Source organism: Ciconia boyciana, chromosome 18 (genome assembly GCF_034638445.1).
Source record: "Ciconia boyciana chromosome 18, ASM3463844v1, whole genome shotgun sequence".
NCBI classification, from domain to species: Eukaryota; Metazoa; Chordata; class Aves; order Ciconiiformes; family Ciconiidae; genus Ciconia; species Ciconia boyciana.
This window is the reverse complement of record NC_132951.1, coordinates 6375472-6401427: the sequence shown is the minus strand read 5'-3', so window position 1 is coordinate 6401427 and position 25956 is coordinate 6375472. Positions and strand designations below refer to the sequence as shown.

The 25956-nt window shown below is 40.2% G+C and overlaps 1 protein-coding gene across 18 annotated transcripts in view; it reads right to left on the bottom strand.

Moving 5' to 3' along the window:
- FNBP1 (formin binding protein 1) overlaps positions 1-25956 on the bottom strand; it is a 110122-nt gene that overhangs the window by 25396 nt on the left and 58770 nt on the right. For 9 of the 18 annotated variants that reach the window (XM_072883440.1, XM_072883447.1, XM_072883444.1 and 6 more), the window contains 6 exons: positions 25671-25733; positions 24740-24844; positions 10623-10751; positions 8714-8860; positions 3140-3337; positions 1580-1762 (listed from right to left, as the gene is read on the bottom strand). In XM_072883440.1, the coding sequence (XP_072739541.1) occupies positions 1580-1762; positions 3140-3337; positions 8714-8860; positions 10623-10751; positions 24740-24844; positions 25671-25733 (825 nt within the window). The remainder of the gene's footprint in view (positions 1-1579; positions 1763-3139; positions 3338-8713; positions 8861-10622; positions 10752-24739; positions 24845-25670; positions 25734-25956) is intronic. The other 9 variants (XM_072883451.1, XM_072883453.1, XM_072883454.1 and 6 more) reach the window with 3 other exon arrangements.

Sequence of the window (25956 nt, the reverse complement as noted above, 5' to 3'; positions counted from 1 at the left end):
GAAAAACCCAAACCCTAATCCCCCAGAACATCTCCTCTATGTTTTGGAAGTTGCATGCTAGACTGATAAAGCTTTTGCAGATAGTATATAATTTTAAACTGCGTGCATCATAGCACTGGGAAGTAGAAGTCAGTTCAGAAACCAACAAAATCTGTTGACTTAATGGGAAATGCCCAGAAAAAGACGTGCTGGCCTACAGTTCTGCATGCTAACGTATGTAGGGAAGGCTGCAAGGACAAGTCAAACATGGACCTTGAAATTTTTTTCCTAGCTTTGCAATGGTTCATCACATAATGTTTATCAAACTCTTAGTTAATGCCTTTCCTCCACAGTTTGCAAGAATGGCAGCTATTAGTGGCTGTTACAAATAGTTTTTCAACTCAGTATTTTTCCAAAGAGATTTCATTGGCATTTAAAATGTCAAGAATAAAAACTGTGGAAAAAACATTTAAAACTAATTAGAAAAAAAATTAAAGAGCATGGCAGGATTTTAAATTCTTCTATGGCCACTTTAAAAGGTGTTTAACCCACATCATCTGCTCAAGGAGACCCAAATGCAGACACGATATACAAACTTGTTGGGAAACAGGATTTCTTAGGGTCTCTACAGGAATCAAATCAAACCTTCTTATCTTATTGAAACTTCATGCTGCAGGATGCAGTCAAGGTCCTTGAGAAGTGTCAGTCCCAAATATATAGAGCCAACTGTAATCAATACATCTAGGTAGCTGCAGGAAACATTAAATTCAGTGTGTCCCCCCCAGTCTCCACCAACATGGCAGCCCTGGTTTAAAGCACACATGTACCATATAAACAACTTTATTACCACCTAGAATCAGTTCATCTTTCACATCTCACCTGGTTTTTTATCTTAAGACTCAGACTTACTAAGCAAGCTAACACTGCAGCACTTGAAGCACTAGCTGAGGCCGAGCCTCTGGAAGAGAAGTCGCACACAGAGGTGTACTTGGCCATAAAATACAGGGAAGTCATCTTCCCACTCCTACAGCAAGACGTGACAGATCTTTTCAGAGAAATGCCTGAACTTGCATCAACTGAGGTCAGAAGAACTATCTTCTAGAATCCCTCCTAATTTACTCTCCTCCTTCTGACACAGATATTGAGCTAAATCCACCCTGCACAGAGGAAAACTTTTCATATTAAGGTAGACAACATGCAGCATCAGGAGCAGAGTAAAGCTCTGAACAGTGCTCCTCCAATCCTACTCTGCCACAGACATAGGCAGGGCTCCTAAATTAACGACTTTCACTTCTACAGGAGTATTACTTAATGTTCAGCTCTTCCTTCCATACTTCGGACAATCCCTCCTCCCCCAAAAAACTGAATAGGTTATTTCCATCAGCAACTGTACTTTTTGTGGTTTCATTGTGGGGTTTTTGACTACAAATGGCTTTATAGGTTGGGATTCCTTGGATTTGTCTGCATGTTATGATAAAACACAATGGATTCATTCACAAAACAAAACAAGTTTTTACATAACAGAACGTGCAATAAAAGCGCAAGAAAGAAAGAAAAGAGAAAGAGAGAGAGAGAGAGAGGTATCCAGAGCAGAACTTACCCCGCGCTTTAGGCTCCTGAAGCAGTGGATTTTGGGTTTGGAGGTCATGAACTCGTTGAAGCGATGGGAGAGGGGTTCCTTTTGCTGCTTGGGAGACTGGGGGCCGTTGGGAACAGCAGAGGGTGAGGCAGAGGCAGGGGGAGGAGGAGGGGGCTGATGGGGGGATGTTAAAAGGGACATAAGCTACGTATAAGAGATGGAGAAGTGACAGAATAAAAACCAAAATAAAAAGATAAAACAAAACGAAAATAAGCATCAAAACCAATATTTGAAATCCAGAGAAAAAAAACAATTAAATAATTAAATATTAAAGGCCATGGTTCAAAAGAGGGGGGAAAGCCGCATTTAAGAGTTGTGTTAAATGAAGAATGTGATAAATGGAAGTTTTAGTAAGTGATGCAACAAAAGAGTAACACAAAGTATTTTGACAGAAGGCTCATGCAGACTCTTCCATGCAGCGCTATCCCCATAAATTGCCCTGTTCTCGCTCTGTGGACAGCTCAGAATAATGCATATGGATAGAGCTTTCAAATACCTGAATTTAAATGGATCAGATAAGGAAGGTACCTTAGTGCCCAGTAGCGTTTCTATTATCTGGAAAACAACAAACCACATTCCTTCCTGCTTTCAAATCATACCTCAGTCATGTGCATCACACTTCACTTTTATAAATTATTCTATGAATTTGCTCAGGAGTTAGTCCTGGGGTTTTTTTTCTGGCTACACTGATGTAAGCACCAGACAGCCGTGTTCTCTCATATACCAGCACAACAGGAATGATCCATTTTGAACAGGTACATTTTTTAACTCTGTAATTAGTAGAAGTGGTTTGGTATGGGTCAGAGCAAGGGTGAGATCAAAACAACGAAGCTACTCTGGGCTTCCATCAGTGTTACTGAAAACCGATTTAGTCCAGTCACCCTGACACATTCTGGTAACCCCAGATAAATGCTGCCATGCATTATGGTGTAAAATATGACAGTGAAATGAAAAAGGTTTAATGGATACGTAAGTTAATATGGTCTTTTAAAAAAGTCAACTGCTCAGTTAGTTATGCTCCGTTAGTTGTGCTTAAGAAGAATGAATCGCAGCAATGCCTTGCTCCCAGCCACCCAACTGCTGAACCCAGTGCACAGACTGAAAAGATAACGCAAATGAAAAGCCAAGGAGAGTTTTAGAAGTGTCAAAACAGTAAGGCCACATGAAAGCTTCCCAAAAGTAACAATGTTAGTTAGCACACATGGCACTAGGTAAGTGGTATACAATTCCTTCTCTGAGTTAGGAACAGAAATGGACCATGGCAGAGACGTGACAACTTAAGTTAAACGAATATAAAAACTGCAACACAATTAAAGAAAGTATACAAGAAAAAAAATTTAAAGATATAAAGAAACTTAAGTAACCAAAGACTACAACAAAACACCATATTAAGACATCAGTTATTAACTTTCTGAGTCTAAAATTCTCTTTAAAAAATTGTAATTGCCAGGATTACTAGACAAGACAGAGATTATTGACTATACACATACTAGCACCAAGCTCAAGTTTGCAAGTCAGTACCTTATTTTTCTTGATGAATGGCCATAACTTGCCCTTGGATTTGCCACCAAACTTCGGCTCAGACTTCCCATCCCCTCTGGAGTTGGAAAGGCTGGATTCCGAGACAGTCCGCTTCATTGGCTGTGTGAAGTCCTCAAAGTCGATATCTCCCGGAGGCTCGAACCCCGATTTAAAGGCTTCTATTACCAGCTGTGAATCCTGAAATGGGACGGATGCAGCACAAGTATAAACATCTCGGACAAGGGCTGTCATCAAATTGGTGGCATAAAAAAAACAGTACAAGGACAAGAAAGTTCGCCTGTGCGGGAACCAACTTTTACCGGGATCAGTCTCATTCCCAGGAACGAATGCCCTTCCAGAGCCCAGGATCAATACAAGTCTCTCCACCCTCTGCTCCAAGATCAGGGCACTTTTCTTGGACCTATTTTCACTACCATGATGTGCTTTAAAAAAACCCACCTAGGCACAGCATAGTATCCTACCAAAACAAGGCATCTGCTGTGTAAAATTTAATACTCCCAGATATTAAACTGATAAATGCAGTTACGAACACAACAACCACCCCACACAGAACAAGTTTCCAGCCTATGTCAGTCAGAGCGTATTACAACTGGGGACATAAATAGCTACAATCTCAGTTTCATAACAGATTTCTAAATAAACAATCAATCTATGGAAATAAAGCAGGTGAGCTTTAGTCTCAAATAATCTATTATTCCTGTTATGAAACTCTAGCCCATTTTGCAAAGGCATCACTGAGACCAGTCATTACTCAAAATACCAACAGATAAAAAGCAGAGGACTACGGTCTATTTAGGAAAATTAAAAAATACAGAACTATCATTAAAGCATAGGTCATTGTAGTTAACTAAAGATGATGCTTAGGAAGAGTAAACGCAGGTCTCCTCACTCCAACCTTCCACTGAGCTGCACAACCCCTGAGTCTGACCACAACCTAGCAATGTTTTCATTCCCTCTGTTTCATTTCCAACACAAAAATCAAAATTCTGATACAAACATCTTTTAAAGGCTTTTTCATGTCTACTGGTGAAAATAACTAAAAGCTCATTACTGTTAACTTTACTGACTAGAAAAGCAATCATACTTCAGTAACTGAACAGATAACTTAAGTGACTCATAACAAAGATTTAAGGTATAGAATTGCTGGGCATGCAGCTGTAAGCAAACTAGCGGAAAATCCCAATAAATATTCCTATATAAAGGAGCTCGAGTGATCACACTGCCACAAGTTGACAAGCTGGTGCTTGTGAACTCAGCTACAGTAAATGGCAGGAGTTTATCTTGTGAGCTTTACCCAACAACTGAGCAGTCCAAGGTCATGCAAGTAGCCCGACACCTTGGTGCAGGCAGTGGCTGGGAACTCCACGCGCTGTCATTAAAGCCACATTCCCTTCTGGCACTACTAGGAGTGCTAGATGCAAGTCAGCTACACACTGACTGTATACTCTGTACAATAGTTTTACCTTTTTTTTTTTTTTTTTTTTGAGAGAGAGAGAGAGAGAGGGAAAAGAAAAAAATAAATCAAAGCAAGAACAATGTATAGCATTTTTCCTACTCAGGTCTACAAACACAATTAATTACACATAAGCTCAAATTCAGACTTGAGCTTGCCAAATGCATTTAAATCTAATGGACTGAGAAAAAAATTATTTTAACACACTTCTCATCTACTTGACTTCTTGGGAAGAGAGCTTTTTATGTTATACTGTTCTAACAGTTTTCTTTAAGATCATTAGAGAAACTGTGCCACAGCACACAAATATCTTATTAGTCTCTAGAGAAGAGCATCGCCATCCTGCTCAGATAAAAAAGATGAACTTGTTGCTTTGAAGGCATTTCACAGGTTCTGCTTATGTCCATAGGTAAAACACTATTCATGAGAAATCTAGTGGGATATAAAAATATCCAGAGGCCAGGCTCAATTGAGCAAAACACGATATAGGAAAAGCTTTGCAAAAGCCTTCATGGGATTGTGGAGAAAATTAAGGTTTAAGATCCTCAACCTATCAGGTGCACTATGAAATTCCTACACAACTTTTAGGAGGTAGAACAACACTTTCCATTATCTCATCCTAGTTTGACATTAAAACTTCCTGAGATCTAAACATTTGAAGAGATTTTTAATAATAGTCATGAAAGCAAGATGAAGAAGGAAGAGAGAAGAAACTATAAACATACACAAGGTTACATTAAATACTCTATTCGTATTTTATCCGATGCATGGAGCTTTTCATTTTTTCCTCTTAATTTTACAGTGTTCCTTCCATTTAGTCAAAACATCCTTCCACTACAATGGAGCTAAAAATAACCAGCATGCTCCATATATCACAGAGATAATGTCATAACAGGAACTCCAAAGTCCATAACAAATTAATTTTATCTGCTGCTAGAGCCTTCAGAAGCAAGTTCTGCATAGGTTCACCTAGCAGTCACTACAGCTTACCCTTGCACCATGACCTCTGTGTTGTCCACGTTGTTAGAAAGAGGACATAAAAAGAAGCATATTTATAATTGCAGTAGAAACACAGGGCTAACCAGTATTTCCAGCTAAATCCAGACAGTTTCTACTGCCATTAGTGGGAATTCTATACACTTCAGTGAGGGCATAAAGCAATCCTATTTACACAGTTACAAATTTAGTTACTAAGCCTGAAAGACTGGCCATTTTGCAAGTGGGCATGAGGCAGAACTTTGTAATATTTAAGCTGAAGAGAATATAGAAAGTATTAAGTCTGTCCCATGTGTCATTCTGGTTCTTAACACTATCCAATGAAATAGGGGCCCTGGAAGAAAAGTGCTCTTCCATAATCCTACTAACACCCCCAGAGGGAGGGAACAGGGAGCTGGCCATGGAAAGGAAGCCTGTTGTTAGCAGTCTGCACTTCCACATCTGCGAAGTCACTATGGAACTATATCCTCCCTTCCTATTGTACTACACAATTTGGAAGCTAGAAATCATGCTGGTTCATAGATGCCATAGGAACCGCCCCTTCATCGAACAGTGTTTGTAATAAACTTACCCAAAGCTGAAAATTTATTATCAAAAAGCGCCAAGAAACCTACATGAAGTGCAAAGTTCTGCTGCTTTTATTTTGTTTTTCCTTTATAAACAGTAATTCTTTACCATCAGCTGGTAATGTTTTACTGGCAGCAAAAAAAAAAGCTGCAGAACTTGCAGGTTCTTACATCCTTTCACCTAGAGCTGACACACAGTTTGGTACTCAGGGTAAATTACTAAGAATTGGTGCTTTCTCTGTATTTTCTTTTTTTTTTTTTTCTTTCTGACCAATACATCTTCTATGCGAGTTGTGGTTGTTCCATTTAAACCTCTGGTTTCTGAACTGAACTTACTGTACAAAAAGCACAGCTTTCATTTACCCTCTCCCCTTCCTTCGGTAACTCTGTATGTGATAGCTGGGTAGAAAAGTGAAAATAAAACCAAAGAATACCAAGAGCTAAATAAGAACTCCAAATGCATCACTGCCTTCTGTCAATGTCATAGTGTCTGACCTTATACATTTCAAGTTTGGCCATACTGTACATTTGTTTATGACTACCAGATCCTGGAGATCTCCTTCCAGCTGGGACACACATGTCTGTGTGGGCCCAGAGTTTCACACAAAGCTTTTCCTGCTCAGCAGGCTCTTGGTTTTGCTCACCATTGTACTAGCTATATTATCACCAGCTGTCCTTGCATTCAATTTTCCTGGAATCTGACCTCATTTTCAAAGTTGACTACAGCTCAGATCTAGTCGACTTTCCTATCCAAGGTTTTTCAAGCTTGAAAAAGATGAGTAAAGGAGACAACCTTCAATTTGAATCTTTTGAGGAAAAGGAGAAACTCTCCTAATGGTAGCTTAAGAGACCCCAAACTTGCTTCTTAGAACATTAAGAGGTCAGATGGGAAAGGTCTGCTGTAGTACTCTGCATTAGTGGCAAAAGTAGTACATGATCTGGAAATAGAGAAGACACAGCTTTTCCATTGCTACTATGCTCACCTATAGCCACCCTTACAAAGTGCATCCTGCAGAAGGGCAGGAACAAGCATATCACTTTTATCAGAATCAAGAAAGTTAGAAACTACTGTTCCAGAGATGAAGAAAATCCTTGATGATATTTAAGAAGAAAAAAGAACCCTTTATGGACATAACTGTTTTCCAAATCGAACACGCTAAACCCTTTGTAATTGTTCAGATAGAACAAATTCGGTTAAATACATTTTTGTTAGCATGGTGTCTACGGGACATCCCTTAGTTATCAATGCTTAAAGCCACCATTTTCTAATGTCAAACTTATGCACATGAGCCATCAATCTGATTTATCTGTGTGCAAGAGTGTAACTTGAATATAAAATTCACGGTCAAACACCTAGCTTAAGCCTTGTGTGCGTTTTGCTAGGACCTCACTTGAAGATTCAAGCAGAGTATAGGCTTAGACATGAATCTCCCCACACGATTTCACCATGCAGCACCAAAAGCTGTACCTCAAGAAGGGTACGTTGTTCTAACATGGGAATCTGTGCCTCAACTCCCCCTTCTCCCAGCCTGAAAGAATAATTTCCGATTTCTTGGTTTCCTATGCTGCTCTCCGTGAGAGCAACTGCCAAGCAGAAAGTAGTGGATTCATTTCAGAACTTCAGCCTCAGGCTTATGCTGCCAATTAATGGCAGTCTCCAGGCTCTGGGCACTGAATAGCTCAGAAAATATTCCAGTGAAAAAGACGTATGGGAAATTCGAACAGCCAGCAAGACACATGCTGTTTGTATTTGAAGCACTAACGTGATCCATGAGAAGGGCTGAAAGAGCAAGCAGAGCCTCCATTTACAAAGGGAGCAGATCATTCTGAAAATGAAATAGAAAACACATTTGCCCTTGTGCTAACTGTACATCAGGAAGCTCAACCGAACTCTTTTATCAGCCTTTTTATCAGGAAGGCTTCTTTTTACTCCTACAATGATGTTCAGAAATCGAGATTTGTGAGAGCTCATTTACAGATTGCTAGCAAACCTCAAATCTGCAAAGAAAGATTTTTACAGTAAAGTAGAAATTTTGCCAGAGTTGTTTGCAATAATTTATGTAGCAAATACTTTAAATACTTCCATTATTATAAAACTAAGTGGAATGAAGACATTTCTGGAACATTCAGTTTTCTCATTATTAGACATAGAACCCATCTGAGTAAGAATTGGTGATTATTACGTATCTGGAAATATGTCCACCATCTTCCTTATTCTACACAGAAGCCTATTTTTCAATTACAGTATTTCAAAAAGTAATTACCCTAGAGAAAGGAGAGAATATTCCTAAGGGAGGGTGGGGGAGAAAAACAACAAGTGCAGCAGTAGAGGCATTTCTGGGTGTTAAGTAGATTTGGGAAATAATCTGAGCACATCCTGCCTCAGACAAAGTAGTGTGGGACAAGAACATATTCTTTGTTTTAGTTCTGTGACTATAAAGCTCTTGTGCTGCAGCCTGGACCCATGATTTAAGTCTCCATATATAAGCAATCAATCCTAAAGATGACAATCAACAATCCAAACAATGCAACACTTACATTCTTGTGATCAATTGATTCTGCAGCCTTTGTTATTTCATCCAGACACTTTCCAATGATAGGGATCACCTGGCGGTCAACCTCTGCGAAAGTCTTCATGGATTCACCTATCCTCACGATTCTTCTTTCCTCCATCTCTTGTATTTTCTAAGACATTAAATTTCATTCAGATCAAATGTCAAGATTAACTTCACAGTTTCAACCAATTTTTCTCCCCAGCATACATCATCTGCTTTAAAATGTATGGTTTAAATATATTTTTAAGAACTGACAAACTAGGACAGCTGTTCTCATGAAGGCATCAAGTGATATTGTTCCCTCAAACATCAAAATGCCATTCTAAAAGTAATCTCTGTTACTATTACTGGGAATTTTTCAATTAACTGTTTATGTTAAAAAAATGCTGAGTTTTCAAAACCCCAGCTTTAGACTTTTGTAAGGATGGCTCCTAAGGCTTTTGTGAGAATTTCTGCAACAATAAAACTTCTTTCATTTTCGGCGCATGTTCTAAAAGATCTTATTTTCATTACACTGCAGAATCCAAGCAAACAAAAACCTTGATGTCCCCCCTTCCCCTTTTCCCTAGGAGGTAATTTTTGGTTTACAGGCAGTCCTATACATCATGCTTTGTTCACACCAGGGCTTCTCAACATATGCTCCCTGTTGCTCAGTGGATTCCATATCACGATCTCCAGCATCCATTCCACGGACCTCTCGTTTAGAACAGAGGGAAACTGGATGTGGCATAACGCTATTATGACAGACTACAACGGGATACAGAAGGGCACGAACAAGAACTGACTGTTTCACATTTGACTGCAGAAATCTTACAGAGCATTGCCAACTTAAAAATCCCCTTTGCCTTGACTGATCCACAAGCAACATAAATCATTTACAAAACAACTTGTTATTTCAACATCTAAAAGAAAGCACTAGAGCTTACTGGTGCACTGGTAGTGAAAAGGATACTTCTGCAGTACTTTAAGCATGCTCGCCTATGAATCAGAGCACTTGACACTAGATCTGGTAAATACAAATATATTGCAATAATTTTATATCTGATGCCAGAGATAATTTATCTCAAGACATTGGTCTGAAATACCATGAAGCAAAAGAGGAGGTGTCCATTTAGCTAAGAAGTTCCAGCTACAGATAAGAAAATGCCTATTTGCTGGCTCAAATATCAGTTATTTCTCATCAGATGATAAGCATGTGACATTTTCTCCCTTAAAGAGATTGCATTTTCCACTTCTGATGCTTATAACCCATTACAATGGAACAGTCATTTAGAACTTCTCTTCTACTACATTAATCTCTCTTTGTTCAGTCAAGCACAAACTCAGATCTTCAGTCAGTATAAATCTGATGGCTTTTTTGTTCTTTATCTACAGTCTTTCTTTAGGCACCCTAAGACATAATCAGCAAGCTTGCTTAAACCCTTTGACATTCGCTAGTGCAGAATTATTGTGGTTTAAATTTAAACATCTGTGAAGTCTGATTTGAAGACAGGTTATAAAGGGCTGTGAGGCTTTGCAGATGTAATGATGCCCAGCTGACTCCTGCCCCAACAATGCAAATAATGCTCTCATTCCCCAGCTGCATGGACACAAGAGTTTAACAGAGCAAGATTGTGAGGGTTCCAAAGACTATCGTAATCTGTCATGACAATTCAATGTCACCTTCCTCATATATTATTGATCACTTGATATCTAGTCTAAGAGAAAGGGACAATTTATCCTACCAAGCACTCCATCTCTTTCTTGTGCTGGCAGACTGCATACAAAATTTGCTAACAGCGACAAAAAAATCACCAAAAAGGAAAAGACAGGGTCATAGAATTGAGGCAAACGCCCCTCTGTTCTTATCACAAGATCATGAGCTACTCTAGATCAGTGCCAGTGACCCTTACCTGGAAGATGTTTGGTATGTGCGTGTAGTAATGATCATGTTGCTCACTGTTGAACTTCTGTAGAGTGGAAGAATATTCCGCTTTGCTGTCTTCTGCCATTTGATGTCGCAGCTGGGCTTGCTGTCTTGCCTAAAGAAATGCCAGAAGAAATTTATAATTTATACTACATGGAAAGAAATTGCATTGTGTTACTCTTCAGCTTACTAGCCTTACCAGCAGGCAGCACAGGAACATTAGCATATGGGTCTCTGAACACTTCAGCTTTTGGTTTACTCCAATTTTGTGAAACAGTTCATCTACATCAAGCATAAGCCTGCAGTGTGCACACTGCTACTGTTCTTTTCTTGTGTTACAACATGCTACTTCCATGAACAACTTCTGTTCAACACTGCATGTAAAACACCGAAACAAGTTTGCCCCTCTACTAGTCCACTTAACGGGCATGCATGTTTTCTGTACGCTTGCGGATACTCTTCTTGCTCCACCATATGCCCTGTTGGATGGCACCTGCTTTCCTCTAATGAACTGCTTACCTGTTGGCTAGCAGTATTTTTGGGGGAAAGGGAATCGACAAAAAAACCAACACGGTTTTGTCTCATTTCACATGCCTTAGCCAACATAATCATGACAAAACATCTTAACTCGTGCTCCCAGTGCGCTCTCTGCAAAGCCCTTTATCTACACCTCCTTGAATAGCGCTGGCATGAATTGCACAAGGAAAGGGGAGCCTGAGTAGCAGCTGAGACACGACTCCCTTCCTATTTTTACCCACACAGATGATTTGCTTTGCTATCCAGTATAGCAGAGCACTGGGCAATTAACCTCACTTCTTTCCCTAGAACAATCTGTCCTTGAGTGACCCTTTTATATTTTCCCCTTCCTCCCTTTACAATTCTGCTTCCCAAAGCCTTCTGTTATCTGTTTCACTGCCCAATATTATTCCCTTACTGTCTACTCCATCTGTTTATTTTAGTCACCTTTTCCTTCCTTGCTGTTGGCCTTCATACAGCAGCTCCTCCTTCTCTTCCCTTCCTACCCAGCTCGCCACACCCGTATGCCTTCGCTCCCTATCCTGCGTCCACTTGTTGAAGCTCCCCTCTCCCCACTCGGCATTCACCGGCTGGAGCTCTGCGCTCACCCTGCTCCCATGCAGCCCCGCTCCACCTTCCCACTCCCACCTGCCCCATGGCTGTGGACCAAACACTTGCTCCAGTGAGAGCTTTGCCATTGATCGGAGCGAGCCCAGGATTTAGTTTGTGAATCTAAACTATCCACTCATTTTTCAGGCATTCACGGAACCTCCTCGCCCTCCGCTGCCTACCTAGCCCTGGAACAGTGCTGTGAGTGTCCAGCAAGTACTATATTCCAATCAGTCCCTCAATTTGAGAATAAGCCCTTTAAGAAAGGAGAAATAAAGACTGCTTTAAAAATTATCTAAAGGATTTTTGGGTGTTTCAATTAATTAACAATTAATTTTAGCATATTCTAGGTGGGCTCCCACTAAAAACAGTTCAGAACAGGGTTATTCTTTGAACTGTTCCAAGCAGACAATAGTTTCCTGACAATAAATCCATTAAATACCAAATCACGGAACATTTTAGTAATCATAACTGGAAGGTAACAAATTCTGCCAGAAGGTTTCAAATCTCAACTTGCAAAGAAATAGGCTTCCCTCCCATTTGTCCAGCTCGCACATCTCACCTAATAATTTATTTCACCTCAATTCAGCTATTTCTTTTGCAAGCGCAGTCAGTTGTAGGAATTTCCTAGATCCCCTTCACATTCCTTCTACAAAAATAATTCAAGCACAATGAGAAAATGCTGGGCACTGAGTGCATAATAGGAGATGTAAAACAGTAGCATCAAATGGAAAAGACTGCAACTATAACCAAATAAGTAAGTCCAATTGAAAAAAAAAAAATACAGACTTTCAACTTTGCTTGTTCCCCAGGAGTTTTAACTGTCCACTAACTCCTGTAATGGATGCATACATAACTTCAGAAAATTTACCTGCTGCAGTGAAATTCCAAGAAGCCATATCAGTAATTTTTTCTGCCCAAGTGCCATATAGTTTATTAAACTTTATCATTCACACACTCATATATAGCTACATTAAATATGAGTGGAAAACAATATAGCCTTGTACTACAAACACAAATTTACCAGCAAAACAAAGTCAGCCATGGAAAGGCAGACAGCTGTAAGAGTAATGTACCCTTGTCTCCCAACCCCTTCCTCAAGTCCCAGCTGCTACAGATCAATATCCATTTGTGAGGCCCATTCTCTTCATCTACCTAAGAGCAACCCATTGTTTGAGCTGACTTCTACAACAGCCCCCGTCCCACTCATACAGCTGTCTTTTTTTTGTTTGTTTTTTTTTTTTAAATAATGCAACTCAGGAATTTGTCCCTCAACTCTATTGTTGAAGCAGAAAACCAAGAAATCCATTATTACACATTTCCAGGCAGCTCCAGCAAATATTAAGCCATCAGAGTTCATTTTCATGAGCGAACTCATTGGTCGGATATGAGCAAAGTAACTCTGAGCTAAATGTATACAGGAGTAGACGCTCGGTTTCCGAAACCATCTTCACTGGCCCCAAATAAGAGGAGGCAGCAGATGAGTAAGTAAAATTGGGTACATTCCAAAACCAAGATTTTTGTATGAGAACCCCAGTGATGCTTTGTTTCTCCTGGCCATTTAATGCATTTGGCAAGCTTCAAACAGTTTAAATATTTTTCCAATGAGGTATTTGGATCTTAAAATAAAAATATAAAAAAAGTCTAGAATTTTTTTATTACTTCATTTGAGTATGTCACTTACTCTAACATCATCACTTCTAGTATTAACAGAATTGCATTTTATAGGTAGGTTCCTGCACTCTGCTGAAGCACAGCATGATAAAAATGAGCTGATGACATTAAGTTTCACATTCAGAGTAATGGATGCAGTGGCCTGGAGCTGCACAGAGTCACAGGAGCTATTTCAGGAATAATTTATAGTTGAGCTTTACAGAAAATAAATTTTTACTTTCTTTACTGCTCACTTGTGCATGCAAACAGCTTCAGAGGAGGTATTTTTGGGGGCTTCTTAGAGTTAATGTTAAAATATTTGCTCCAAACAGTATTTTCAGGAGAAAAGGCTTTGCAATAATTGGTCTCTGGAAAACCAGACCATGACTTCAGATATAAGAGGATGACACCATGATGCAGTTTTCAGTCAACATAATCTCTCCTTTAACTGGGCAGGGATGACTGAGCAAGAGCTCACGTTTCCAGCACCACATATGAAACCACAATCCAGATCTTCTACAGACTGCCAGATTACTCAGTAGTAAGAGATGTCAAGGCTAGGTACTCATAATGCAACAAAAAATCCCCTCCCCTCTCGAAAGGAAGAAAGAATGAGGTCACCTTTCAGCATCATGAAAAAGCAGAAAAGGGTATATACATTTGAGGGATTTGTGGGGAGCAGCAGAAAAGCAGTTTACTTTCACATGCGTGCTTCTGCACACCTTTGCAAAAGATTTTGCATATTCCCTCCTAGAACGTACCTTTGTAACATCTTTTTGTCCCCAAATAAATGTGCACAGCGTATATATGTACTGCCTCCTCTCCAAAATCTGTTTTTGTTAAGGCAGTTCTTCTCTGAACTCAATATGGCAGCAACAAAACCAAAAGGTCACACATGCCAAAGCACGTCTCATCAAGAAAAGCACTCCCAAGAATGAACGACAGCCCAGTATCTGCGGCACCATTAACCTTGCAACAAGCACATAGGTAAAATTCAGGTTTCCGCTGCCAAGGCAATCAGATTTAAACACAATCACACCAGAGGAGCATTTTCTATAACTAACTCTGAAAGAAAACTCTAGATAAAAGAAATGTAGCTCTGATATACTGAACTAGTTAAAAGCACACTAGCAGTAGGTTAGGCTTATGTATGACCTCTTCTCTCACAGAACCTATAGAGAACTGCCATTAAATGTAATCAAACCAATCTTTTTTCTTTCCTTTAGACAGCTGTGCTAGTTGATGGGGGAGAATGCAGGGCAGTAGCTAACTGCAGGGCAGTAATAACTTTCAAAGTGTTGATTTTTAAAAATCGGAAGAACTGTGGCTGTCTTCAGCGCTTTTTAAAAAATTTTTAAAAATCAGGCCTCAATGGCACTTAACTTATGTGAAAAACAACACTAAACTCAATAGCCATGTGAACTGGCAACACGCACCATGGCTTCTGTCTCTTCTACAAGGTAGCAGGAAAAAAAACAAACATTATACTCTCAAGATTATTTTAACCACATTTCCTGCAGGTTTTCTACCTAACCACTGAGTTGCAAAAAACAGACTTTCAAGCAGCATCAAAAGTTAGTTCCAGATGTTTAAATAACTCCACCAGGAGTTCGGAGATGGCAGGTTTGAGCTAAGTGACAAATGCCAGGGTGGAGCATTGACGCTCTAAAATCTTTCATGACTGAAGTATTTAGGGAAGTATTTCTTTCCCCTTTAAAATAAGAAATTAGAAGAAAGTTAACGCTGCAACCCTTTTCCTCTCAAGTAACCTGTGTTAGGGAGATATATTTAGGCTGAACCTACTTATCACCTGCTTGAAAAATCCTGCAGTTTAGCAATATGATGCAATTTAAGTAATCGCTGTATACCAGAATGAGACAAAAGAATTACAGACAAGGAAAGTTCTCCGTAGTCCTTGCAAACATGCAGTACTAGTACAGTTTTACATACAAATCTGAAATCAATACTGGTACTTTAGGCCTTTGACCAGCGGTCAGAAAAGGAAAATTTAACAGAGAGAGGGGATATGGACATCTTTATGATGGGCACTGTCAATCCTGAAGGTGTGAGAATGTTAGTAAGCTGCCATGCATTACATGCTGCCTCCTAGAGAATTCAAAAAATAAATTCTTGTATGATGTTACTTGCATATACCTTCTCCCCCCAAAATCTGGTTCGATATGAAAGGCAACTGGTGATTAAGTGTAGGAGAAACTTTTAAAAAACAAGTACCCTTTCTGCCATTTCGGTCTTCAATACAGAAAAGAATGAAGGATATTTTGCTGAGAACAATTTTCTAAGACACATTCCAGAAACAGCAAGAGGGTCAATAGACACACTGTCTTCTGGGTTTACACAGACAAAAAATGCAGCTCCTCAAGGCTGTTATGGTGGGAGTGATATGAATAACTGAAAAGGGCACAAAAAAGCTTTGGCTGCTATTCAGCTGATCCACACTAAGTGGAACAGTTCAACTTCTCAGCAGTCACTCTTGTCCAGAATGGCAGAGTTTCCAGTCAAAACTTTGGTGTAGTTTTCTTTCTTCTTTCTTTTCTCCCATTCCCCCCCCCCCCCCCTTTTTTTTTTTTTTAAACCCAGACAGCATGTGAGATGCATCACTGCCAGGCCACGGCCTGCCAAAATAGATCCATCTTCAGTAAATCCAAGATCAGACTAAAATGCAAACACAAAAAAAATCACCCCTGCCCCCCCTCAACTACCCAACCCCTTCAAAATAACTTAATGATAAAGGCAGACTCAGAAACACTTCACCAGTTTCAGGAATGCTTTCAATTGCTCACAGATTTTTCAGCTGCAGGCTCTGGTCCTCTCTCCACAGACAACCTCACACAGCCGTGCTCTGTTATGAGCGGGCACCATCACGAACAGCAGCGGGACGCCTCTTGGTAGCAGCAACACTGGCAGCATTTGCAGAATCACTAATAACAGTGGGAATTCTGCCATGGACTTCAAAACAGGGCCAGGATTTCAGGCTTTGATTTACATAGCCTCCAAATCAAGCTCCATTGTTTACTATTTTACAATAACCAGTTTGGTCTCTCTGAACTGGCAAGCAGAAAAAGGTTTTGAAATTTGCTTTCCTGAAAGCAAGAAGGTAGAATAGGGGGTGCAAAATAACAGACAGGAAAAAAACCAAAGAGAAAAATTCCTACTTTTAACATTAGAAGAGGTGGGAAAAAAAATCCGAGAACCTGTAGATCCCTGAAATCCTTTTGCTGAATATAATATACAAATGAGCAAACCACTGACAGGGGATGGAAAATCTTCATCACTAGATCTCAGGAATTGTTATCTAGTGCAGTCACATTGCACATAATTCTGCCAGACTATATAAGTGCACGCTAACAAGAGATATACTAAAGCAACATAACACCACTTAAGCTCTAACAAGAAAGACGGACTAAATTAATGGAGCTGGGACAGTAAGACAGCAAGCATGCTGCACAAGGCTCTAGCACAGCTCTTGAATTGCTCTGGTGACATCTGCACTACCACAAAAAAAAAAAATCATATTGCAACAAGGACTCACCTAACTGTGTCAGTCCTATACTCATAGGACCAGTCCTGCACCATGAGTAAAGGCACAGTTGCTTGCTGATTAATAAGAGTCCGACAGCTAGAGGTTACTTGAAATTTTACTCCAGTGAATGAGCCCAAGACTTCGGTTGCCTGGCTTTAGACCTCAGTTCTGCCGCAGGCTCCCTTGCACAAATTTGAGTGCTGTGTTTCCCAGTTATAAAACAAGTGTATCGCTTTTTCTTTTCTATTGCGTCCAACCAATCACCTCAATTCCGTCTGAAAAGTGTTCAGAGCAGTCTAAACGTTGTGTAGGAGAAGAACCATTACATACGAATTAAGAACAGCAAGTGCCACCATGACGTGTGCCGGAGAAGCACCTCTCAAGCCCACTGCTCCAAGGCCCTAGTGAAATAACTGTGCCTTGAATCCAGAAGTTTGCCTCCTCGCACTGCCATTCTCACATCACAAATACTAAATAGTCAAACTCTCTGGGTGATTGAACTGCAAATCCCTGGTAACATCCAGTAGTTTGCCACACAGCTCAGAGAAGTGCAGTTCCACGAGGATACCTAACAAAAGTATATTACAGAAGAACGAGGTGTTCACCGTGGGTGGAAGGCTACGTGGACTTGAGGGAGGAGGTAACAAGAAAAGATGTATTCGGAGCAGTGGCCAACAATGTTTAAATGATTTCTGGAGATCTGCTTAGTTGTACTAACATAAACAATTAAATTCTGCGGTGTATAAAGTATTGAATATAAATAATGGAAATTATTTCAGGAGTGTAAAAGATTGCTTAGCTCATACTTTGAATACTGAGCATGGTTCTAGTCATCTCTCTCCAAGAAAGAATTTACAAACACAGGCAATGCAGAATGGATAGTTGGGGTTGAAGTAAGTTACCGGTATGAATTTGCTAGCCTTAAAACCCAACTTTATGGGTACAATACATTCACTTAAACTGAACAACTTACAAACAATAAGCTAAATTCTGATGTCTCTGCTTTATTTTCCCTTAGTTCTTAAACAGGTGAAGATATCTGTTCTAATATTTTGACAGAATAAGAATGACTATAAACAAGCTTTCCAACTGTAGCGCATAAACTAATTGCTTTGCATTAGCGAAGAACGCTGGTTGTATTACACTTCTGATGCAAACTGCAGTTGATCCTTAATTCAGAAGTTGCTCTTAAGCCTCCCCTTCACACCCCCTTTCCCTCCCTAACTTATTTGCTCCTTTAGCAATCTACCTCCCCATAGAGTCGTATTGTTACGAAACTCAGTCAAATTGCTATGTAGAGCATTACCGCAGAGGAGTACTGCTAAGAGGAAATGTAAGTTCAGATGGATTTCCTTATCTTACACTAAAACTGACTGTTGCTTCTGTTCATTGCTCTCAACACCAAAGCCAGTGTATGCATGGGATACATACAGATATTTATCAAGTTTTCCAGCCACTCCTGCTGCAGTCATTAACTCTTTATTGACTAGAAATCAAACCTCCTTAATTAGTCATGATTCCAAAAGGGAAACAGCTGCTATACACCGTGTCACAGACAGCAGGTTGTAAACAAGGCTTATTCTTCCAGAAATGCAAATGAATGTCCTGAGGGACTCCCTACGTTCGCACACTACATCATCCATTAGGAAGGAAGCAGTTCAGGAAGGAGACTGGGGTCTGCATAGCCCAGATAAATAACATTACTGTGAATCTAATGGCCTTAAAACACATTACCAAGAAAAGACTGCACTTGAATTGATGGGAAATTTGACCCATGTCACAAGCAAAGACACAGAAGGGTTTAGCCATCTCCATCTGTGGAGCAAAAGAAACGCAGCTGCCTAATCAAAGTATGTAAAACTCACCACCACGCAGAGAACATGGGAAAGTCTTATGTAATATCTAACTTTCAAATAAGAAATGCACAGGCCAGGCCCTCTTGCACTATGTTCAGGACTGAGCCTTACACACCTTGCCTGCATATTTCACTGAGACACTGCTGCTGCACTTTTGCAAATTCACAGCAGAGTATAGGAAAAGCAAAGCCTTTGGAACTATTCACTGCAATAAGTATTCACCATATTAATGACACAAACACTGTAGAGCTTGTCCACCTTCTAACATTACCTTTGCATGGCACTACATTTTCCAAAATGCTGAGAACTTCATTATGCCAGTAGGTGCCTCGAAGTGGGCAGGAGAATGAGGAGATACAACAAGCCCCACTGTCACTGGGCAGATGACTCAGCATCTCCTGAAAAACTAGGCCCATTAAGTAGTTATGGTCTGCAGAAGGCAGGCACCCACAATCTCGGGTTATGCTGCAGAGTTTACTGCTGACAGTCTTAATTGACCAAAACCTCAGTGACGCACGATGCAACAACACAGCACTGAGCTGGAGATGTTCCTCTATGGTTTGTCTGTGGGGTTTCAGCAATGCACGCTGCATCCGGCTCTGTTGTGACTTGACTGCTGTTCCAACAAAGCATGCTGTAAACGGTGTATGCAGGATAGTGCTGAAGCACAGATCAGAGATTTCTCCAGAGCCCAAGTGAAAATAGCTTAGTGCACCCTTCATTGTAAGGATGCATAAGTTCTGAATGAAGAGATTTGCGTCCTGCAGCGCAGCAGCCTACAGGCTGGAGAAGCAGTTTACCACTTGACAGCATAACTGCATTTGCACAGGCAGTAAGATCAGCTTATTCCAAGAATCTTTCTAAGTAGCAGTATTTCTACATCTATGTTCAGCAAGACTTTGCCAGTGATTCAGCTCATGACTACCCAAGGCAATATAAGTGGACGTGTCTTCTATGGGTACAGAGGGAGATACAGACTCTTTACGTTGATGGTGAGCACCCCAGGAACGTGGCATAAGAAAAGAGAAGAGAGAATGAAACTTCAAGCATGAAACATCAGTATCTCTCTGTAGTTATATTTACAGACTAGAAAATTAATGTCATGGTGATATTGTATTGTGAGGTTTTATGCCTTTATGCAAATCTTAAGCTATTCTGGGACTCCAGAAGTCTTGGATACGGCAGACATAACCTGATTTGAAAGTCGCAGAGCAGTGGAGAAAGCTCCTAGAGATTTCAATAAACTTGAGATTACTTCTATTTCCCTCAGCTCCTCCACTTCAAAACCAAAACAAAAATAAACAAACAAAAAAAGGCCAGTGCATCTAAAACACGTAAGTATCTTGGAGTCAGGACAGGAATAGAACCATCAACCTTTTTCTTTTATTTCTTTTGTTTTTAGATATGACATAGGATTGGGCAGAGAAGAGAGGAAGGAATGGAATGATAATTCTGTAATAATAATTTTGGATATAAGTTTGGATAATTTTGGAGTAATTTTCATTTCAAACTGGCAGCTGACTTGCAACAAGCTCAAGCAGCTGTAAGCACGGAAGCAAGCAAATTCAGTAGGAAAACCCCACTGCCCCAGAACAGATGTCTGAATGTCACAGGATAGAAGTAAAATCTTAATACAAGCTCATGCTTTCTGGGTGCGGGTTGAAGACTTACTAAAGATGAGTCAGTCAAAAAGCCACAGCAAAACAAAATACCCATCCCATGTTTTTAGCAGTGTCAGAAGCTTCTTGACTTCTGAGAGTTAAGATCAAATTTGCACTCGATGTCTTTCTAAATCTACCACTACTAAACTAATTCCTAAATACACAACACATGTACATTAATCTCAAAACCACTCAAAGTGGAACCCTCCTAACATAACAGGAACAAAAATCAGAACAAGGTGATGAGCCTTGACTTCAGGACAGCAGTTCTGGGAACTCACGCACAGCTCCTTTTTTACTGCTCAAAGCTGAATTTTGTTTTCTGGCAAAATTGTTACCTAGGACGCCAACATATGACCGTCCTACTCTTCAGCAAAGGGACAGATCCTGCCTGACACTGAGTACCTCAAACCACTGTTCTCCCCTTCAACTGCTGTGCAAACCAAGAGGTAAAGCATTCACCCCTTCCCATGGTTGGCCTCAGCCACTTCCTCTTTAAAAATAGATTCTGAAAAGCCTACTTTGAAAATAAACCTTTAGAAAAGCCAGCCGATTTTTTTATTATTATTATTATTGCAAGACGTCTGCAAAGGCACCACTGGGTACCACATTATCCCATAAAGATGTCAGCTTTTTAGTGACTGCAGCTCTAAAGAGAAAGAACAAACAATAGAGCACTTCCTTATATGTACACCGGCTCTGCCTCGGTGACAGAGACCATTTCCCCAAATGGTCAAAAAATTGAAGCAGCTCCACTGTGGTTTTTGAAAGAGAACTGCTTTAAAGCACACATCCCACTGTGATCCAAACGAAGCTAAAGCTGCCAGCGATACCTACAAGGCTTCCCGGTATTAGCATCAGCATGTTGCACCATTCACTTAGTTTATAAGGATATTTTCACAGTACAGCTTCTGCAACACAGTAAGCTTCCTACCCCGACTTTGCTAAACTGAACTGGCAAAACTTTTGTGTCAAACTGCACTTTGTGTTGACACTTAAACATCTCTCTGCAAATGTCGGCCGCTGCTAATTTAGAGACTCAGTGCAAACACAGGAAGGGAGCTCAGGGTTCCTAATCCACTCTCCTTTGATTCCTGCATAAAGCCCACGACCAGTGCAGAGACTGAACACAGCCTTTTGCTCCATGTTCCTACCACCAAAAAAGGAGATGAGAGCAAAGAAATCTAAACACCCTGCTCTCTCTGAGATCAACTACCAGACTGGCAGGCTGTAAAGATGGTCAAGCCTGTGCTGGCCACAGAAGTGGCACAAAAGGCACGTGGCCTCTGCATACCAAACCTGAGCTCGTCCTACAGAAGGAGTTTGGACCTAGGTGCAAGATACCCATACTGCACAGCCAGCCCTGCCTCTGAGCACACACCTGACGCCCTTCGCAAAACAGTCCTGGAGAAATAAGGAGGAAAGTAACTCTTACTTTGCTTCTTTGCCACTATTCTGGTTACTTAATCCTAGCAAACTGTAATACCAATAGTTATCCCTTAGGCAAGGCCATGTTAAGTGCTGGTAGCTGGCAGCTCTGCCACGGAATTGCCTGCTGCAGTTGTCAAAGGCTACAACAACTGAAAGATTGAGAGATGAGAATTTCAGAGCCTCATATAGCTCAGCATTAGGTGCATTAGGGAATTACAGCTATATATTCTTTTGATTGCATGTGTCATTGTGATCACTGCAGAACTTTAATTCCACTACTCTATAATGCATGATGCAAAAAATAGCTCTAGTGTCTGCTCATATTTGCAGGTACAAGCTCAAGTAGCCAAGGTGTCAATCTCAAGCCAAAGAAATGAGGGCAACCGATTCCATTGCTTGAAGAGCACCTTGTTCCGCCAAAGTGAATAGCATTGGCTCTGAACACAGCCAAATTGTCTGCTTTTCTGGCCAGACAGATTTTTGGGAGCTTTTGGGAGTAGGAGTACAGCAGCCAAGCCATAAGGGGCAAGAGAAGTCAGAACCGCTGCAATAGGAGGAGGAGGAGGTAAAAGTCATCATATTGCTTCATTTGAAGCCGAGCAGCTTCTGCATCTCCCTGGAGCGAGTCAGTGAGAGCTGCCCCCAACAGCAGCGCTTGGTTAAACAATATCTTATTTTGCACTTGGGAGTTATGTAAGAGCGGTCCCAGTCACACGGGCAGAGGGAAGCAAAGAAAGGGCATTATTCACAGCCTGACATGGATGAACCCAGTTTAACACATGCACTTGGAAAACACTGTTCTCTCTGTTCAGCAATATTATTTCACATTCCACTCGTTTTGATAACCTTTTCCTTCTCCATCTACGCCGCTGACTGACTGGAAAGTCGACTAATGCCCTCTCCTGAGATTAGCCAACACACATAACTGCAACAGATTTTTTTTTTTTTCTTTCAAGATACCACTGAGCCTCATTTTGCAATAAATAATTTACAAATACATACAATTAAAAGCTAGAGAAATTTAGAAGGGAAGCCCCTCTGCTTCACTTTACAGGGAAAGAGCACCAGGGTAGGGATTGCTTCCCAGAATTTGTCTAACGCTATCAGATTGATATACCATCAATATGCAGCCTTCCACCCTGACCAGAAAAGGCCAGCCTTAGAAAGGGATGCAGAAGCAAGGAGTTTCAGTCCTCTATTTCAAATAGGAAGTCATGTCTCTGTATCCCTCTGACATGGCCTCAGCTTTGAAAAAAATCTAGGGCAAGTCCTAATTTTATCTATGAAAAAAATGTATTCTAAAATCACTTGACACAGATAAAGCAGAGATGATCCCCCTCTGTCAGAAAAACCCACATGTGGTGTTACATCTTTAACAATCCTGTACATGTGTTCATCCGTAAAGTGCCCTGGCAAATCCAGAAGGCAACAAAGGATCAAATCTGCATGGTGAATTTACAACAAATAGCCAAGCAAATTACAAGACCACAGAGGTATTTTTTCCTTTGATATGCAATAGCACTTTAGGGAAATTTTCTGAGCTTCTTTTTCATTTACTGTCCTCATTTCTAATAGCATCCTTGATGCTATCTGCTACTCAGCCTCCATGATGCTGAGCATACTAGAAACATCTTAAGATCGCACAGATGTAAAGAAAAATTTGTATTTGATAGCTTCCCAGGATTGAATTAACGGCGAATAGAACAAAGCAAAAGCTACATTTTACAAGGGCTATCTTGGACTAGAAAAGATTCCTTACCTATAATTCAGTTTTCTTTCCTGTCCCTGCAGCAAAACGCTTAGTATATTTTAAGCTTCAACTTTTTCTCCCTTGCTTTTTTTTGTTGCCCCCCCGCCCCCCCCCCTTTTTTTTTTTTTTTTTTAAAAGAAACAAACCTTTTCAAATGTTCTGGCTATTTTCTACCTATATGAAGCAAACTCAGGGAAGACAAAACTGCCCTTACACATTGTAACATGGTGTTTCTGATCTACATTACTGCATCTTCTGAGCAGATGTAGAACACCAAAAAGAGAAGCAATTTAAACACGCTTTCTCCCTCTCCATTGCTTCCTTAAGTTACAGGTACATCACTGGACTTGGACATTTAAACTTTAAGCATCCTTCTACACATCCAATTTTGAATCAAACTAAAGAGAGAAAATATTTCAAGACAAATATGGTGAAACACAAATGTATGTTTAAAATTAAGCATCAATTCAAAAGCTTCACTGAACAGGGATCAATGTATAAAAGCCACAAATGACACTGCAACCAGACAGCAACTGAGAAAAATAAACGTTATGTGCCATCTGTGACAAGCATGGATTCCAGGATTCTGCATAACATGAAAAGCTGTCCTGCTGTAAACCTAGGACCATGAACAACAATTCTGGTAATACTTCACTGCAGCCCATGACACCTTTTGCAACTCAGGACACCTTTGAAGTGTTGCTCAAGAGGCAGGAAGTTTGGTTCTATCTGGATCACAGAGCAACCAACAACGTGTGGGAACTGCAAGCACCCCTCAGGGAGCCCTCACAAGCTTGACTGTCACAGAATCTGGGGTGTTAGTTAAAACTGATTTTGCATAAGCTTATTTAGAGCCATGTCAGCTATGTTAAACTCAGGTATCACCTTACTGAAGAAAACTGGCTGTATCTGTTTAGACTTTTTATGCAAATATAGGTCTCTGCAGAGATCTCCCTATTTTTAATTAACCTATGGACTGACTTAAGTGAGGCATTAAGCCTCAGAAGGTTTATCCTACCAGCAGAACTGAGGAACTAAACCTATCACATCCATGTTTACAAACAGTCTTTCCACCCTCTGGCTTACCTTTTCAACATCTGCTTTTGTAACATTGATGTCAGCATCCATTTTCTCAAAATACTGCTGTGCTCGATCAGCTTCTTTGCAATCACGTTCAAACCGCCTTTTACTCTGAAAAGGAAAAATAGAAGGCTTCATTATGGGAAAGAAACATGATATCAAAATCTACCTAAAATCAAGACCTGCCCTTAAACTGATCTGCTGTAACAACTGTCAGATTTTAGGACTTGCTTGTTTAATATGGAAGTGTATTCCAATGTAAAGAACTACAAAAAAAAAAAGTTACTAGAAACACATTTTTTGTTCTGTTCTTCAGGCTGCTTTATTCTACCAATGTCACTAGTATTTCAGTATTTTTCCCTGTTAGCATCTCTTCTGCTCTTGTAGACCAAATCACTCCCTTCCAACACTTAACTCCCTCCTTTTTATAAGGCACAAGGGAGTCACTAAGATTCATACATTTGCAAGTAGGACTTTTGGTTACTGATGTCCCCTTTCTTTATCCTCTCCTCTACTTACAGGCCCACTTTTCATTCATCACATGAATGACAATTCCAATGTATTTACTTTTGAGAAACAGCACCTTACTCAAGAGATGGCCCCATTCAATTTATTCACGCAGCATGAAGCTATTCAGCTTACAGCGGAATATCTGAATAGGACCCTTAGGGACTCTGCATTTCCAGCAACACTTTCAAGTCATATCAAATGAAATGCTACTCATGATAGACACAGATCCCACAGAAAGCCAAATGTACTGTTAGAACAGACTTTTTTGTGTCTAGCAGTGTATTTAAGACAGCGGAGTTTTAAAAATCCCATTTCTACCGCTTTTATCCATACATCCTTCTTTTTCCAAATATAATGTTTGGAACCATCTCTACAAAAACAGTATAAAAATGACTTAAACGCCACATCTGAGGAAGTTTCCACTTACTGCTTCAAGTTGTTTCCAGCAAGTTTCAATATGTTGTTGTGCCTTTCTGCCATCATGGAAGTGCTGTTTAGAAAAAGAAAAGAGAAAAAGAAAACATTTTGAACAACAAAGGAACAAACAGCCAATTATGCTCAAGGAGTTCCAGAAAAAAAAAAGAAAAACCAAACCAAAAATGATTCTGACAGCTGCGTTCTGCAACACTGGCAAATTGAGCAGGTGTATGATGACTATCTAATGTCTCAGCAGGCTGCAGATGTATATTTGCATCAATTATAGTGGTTAGTTA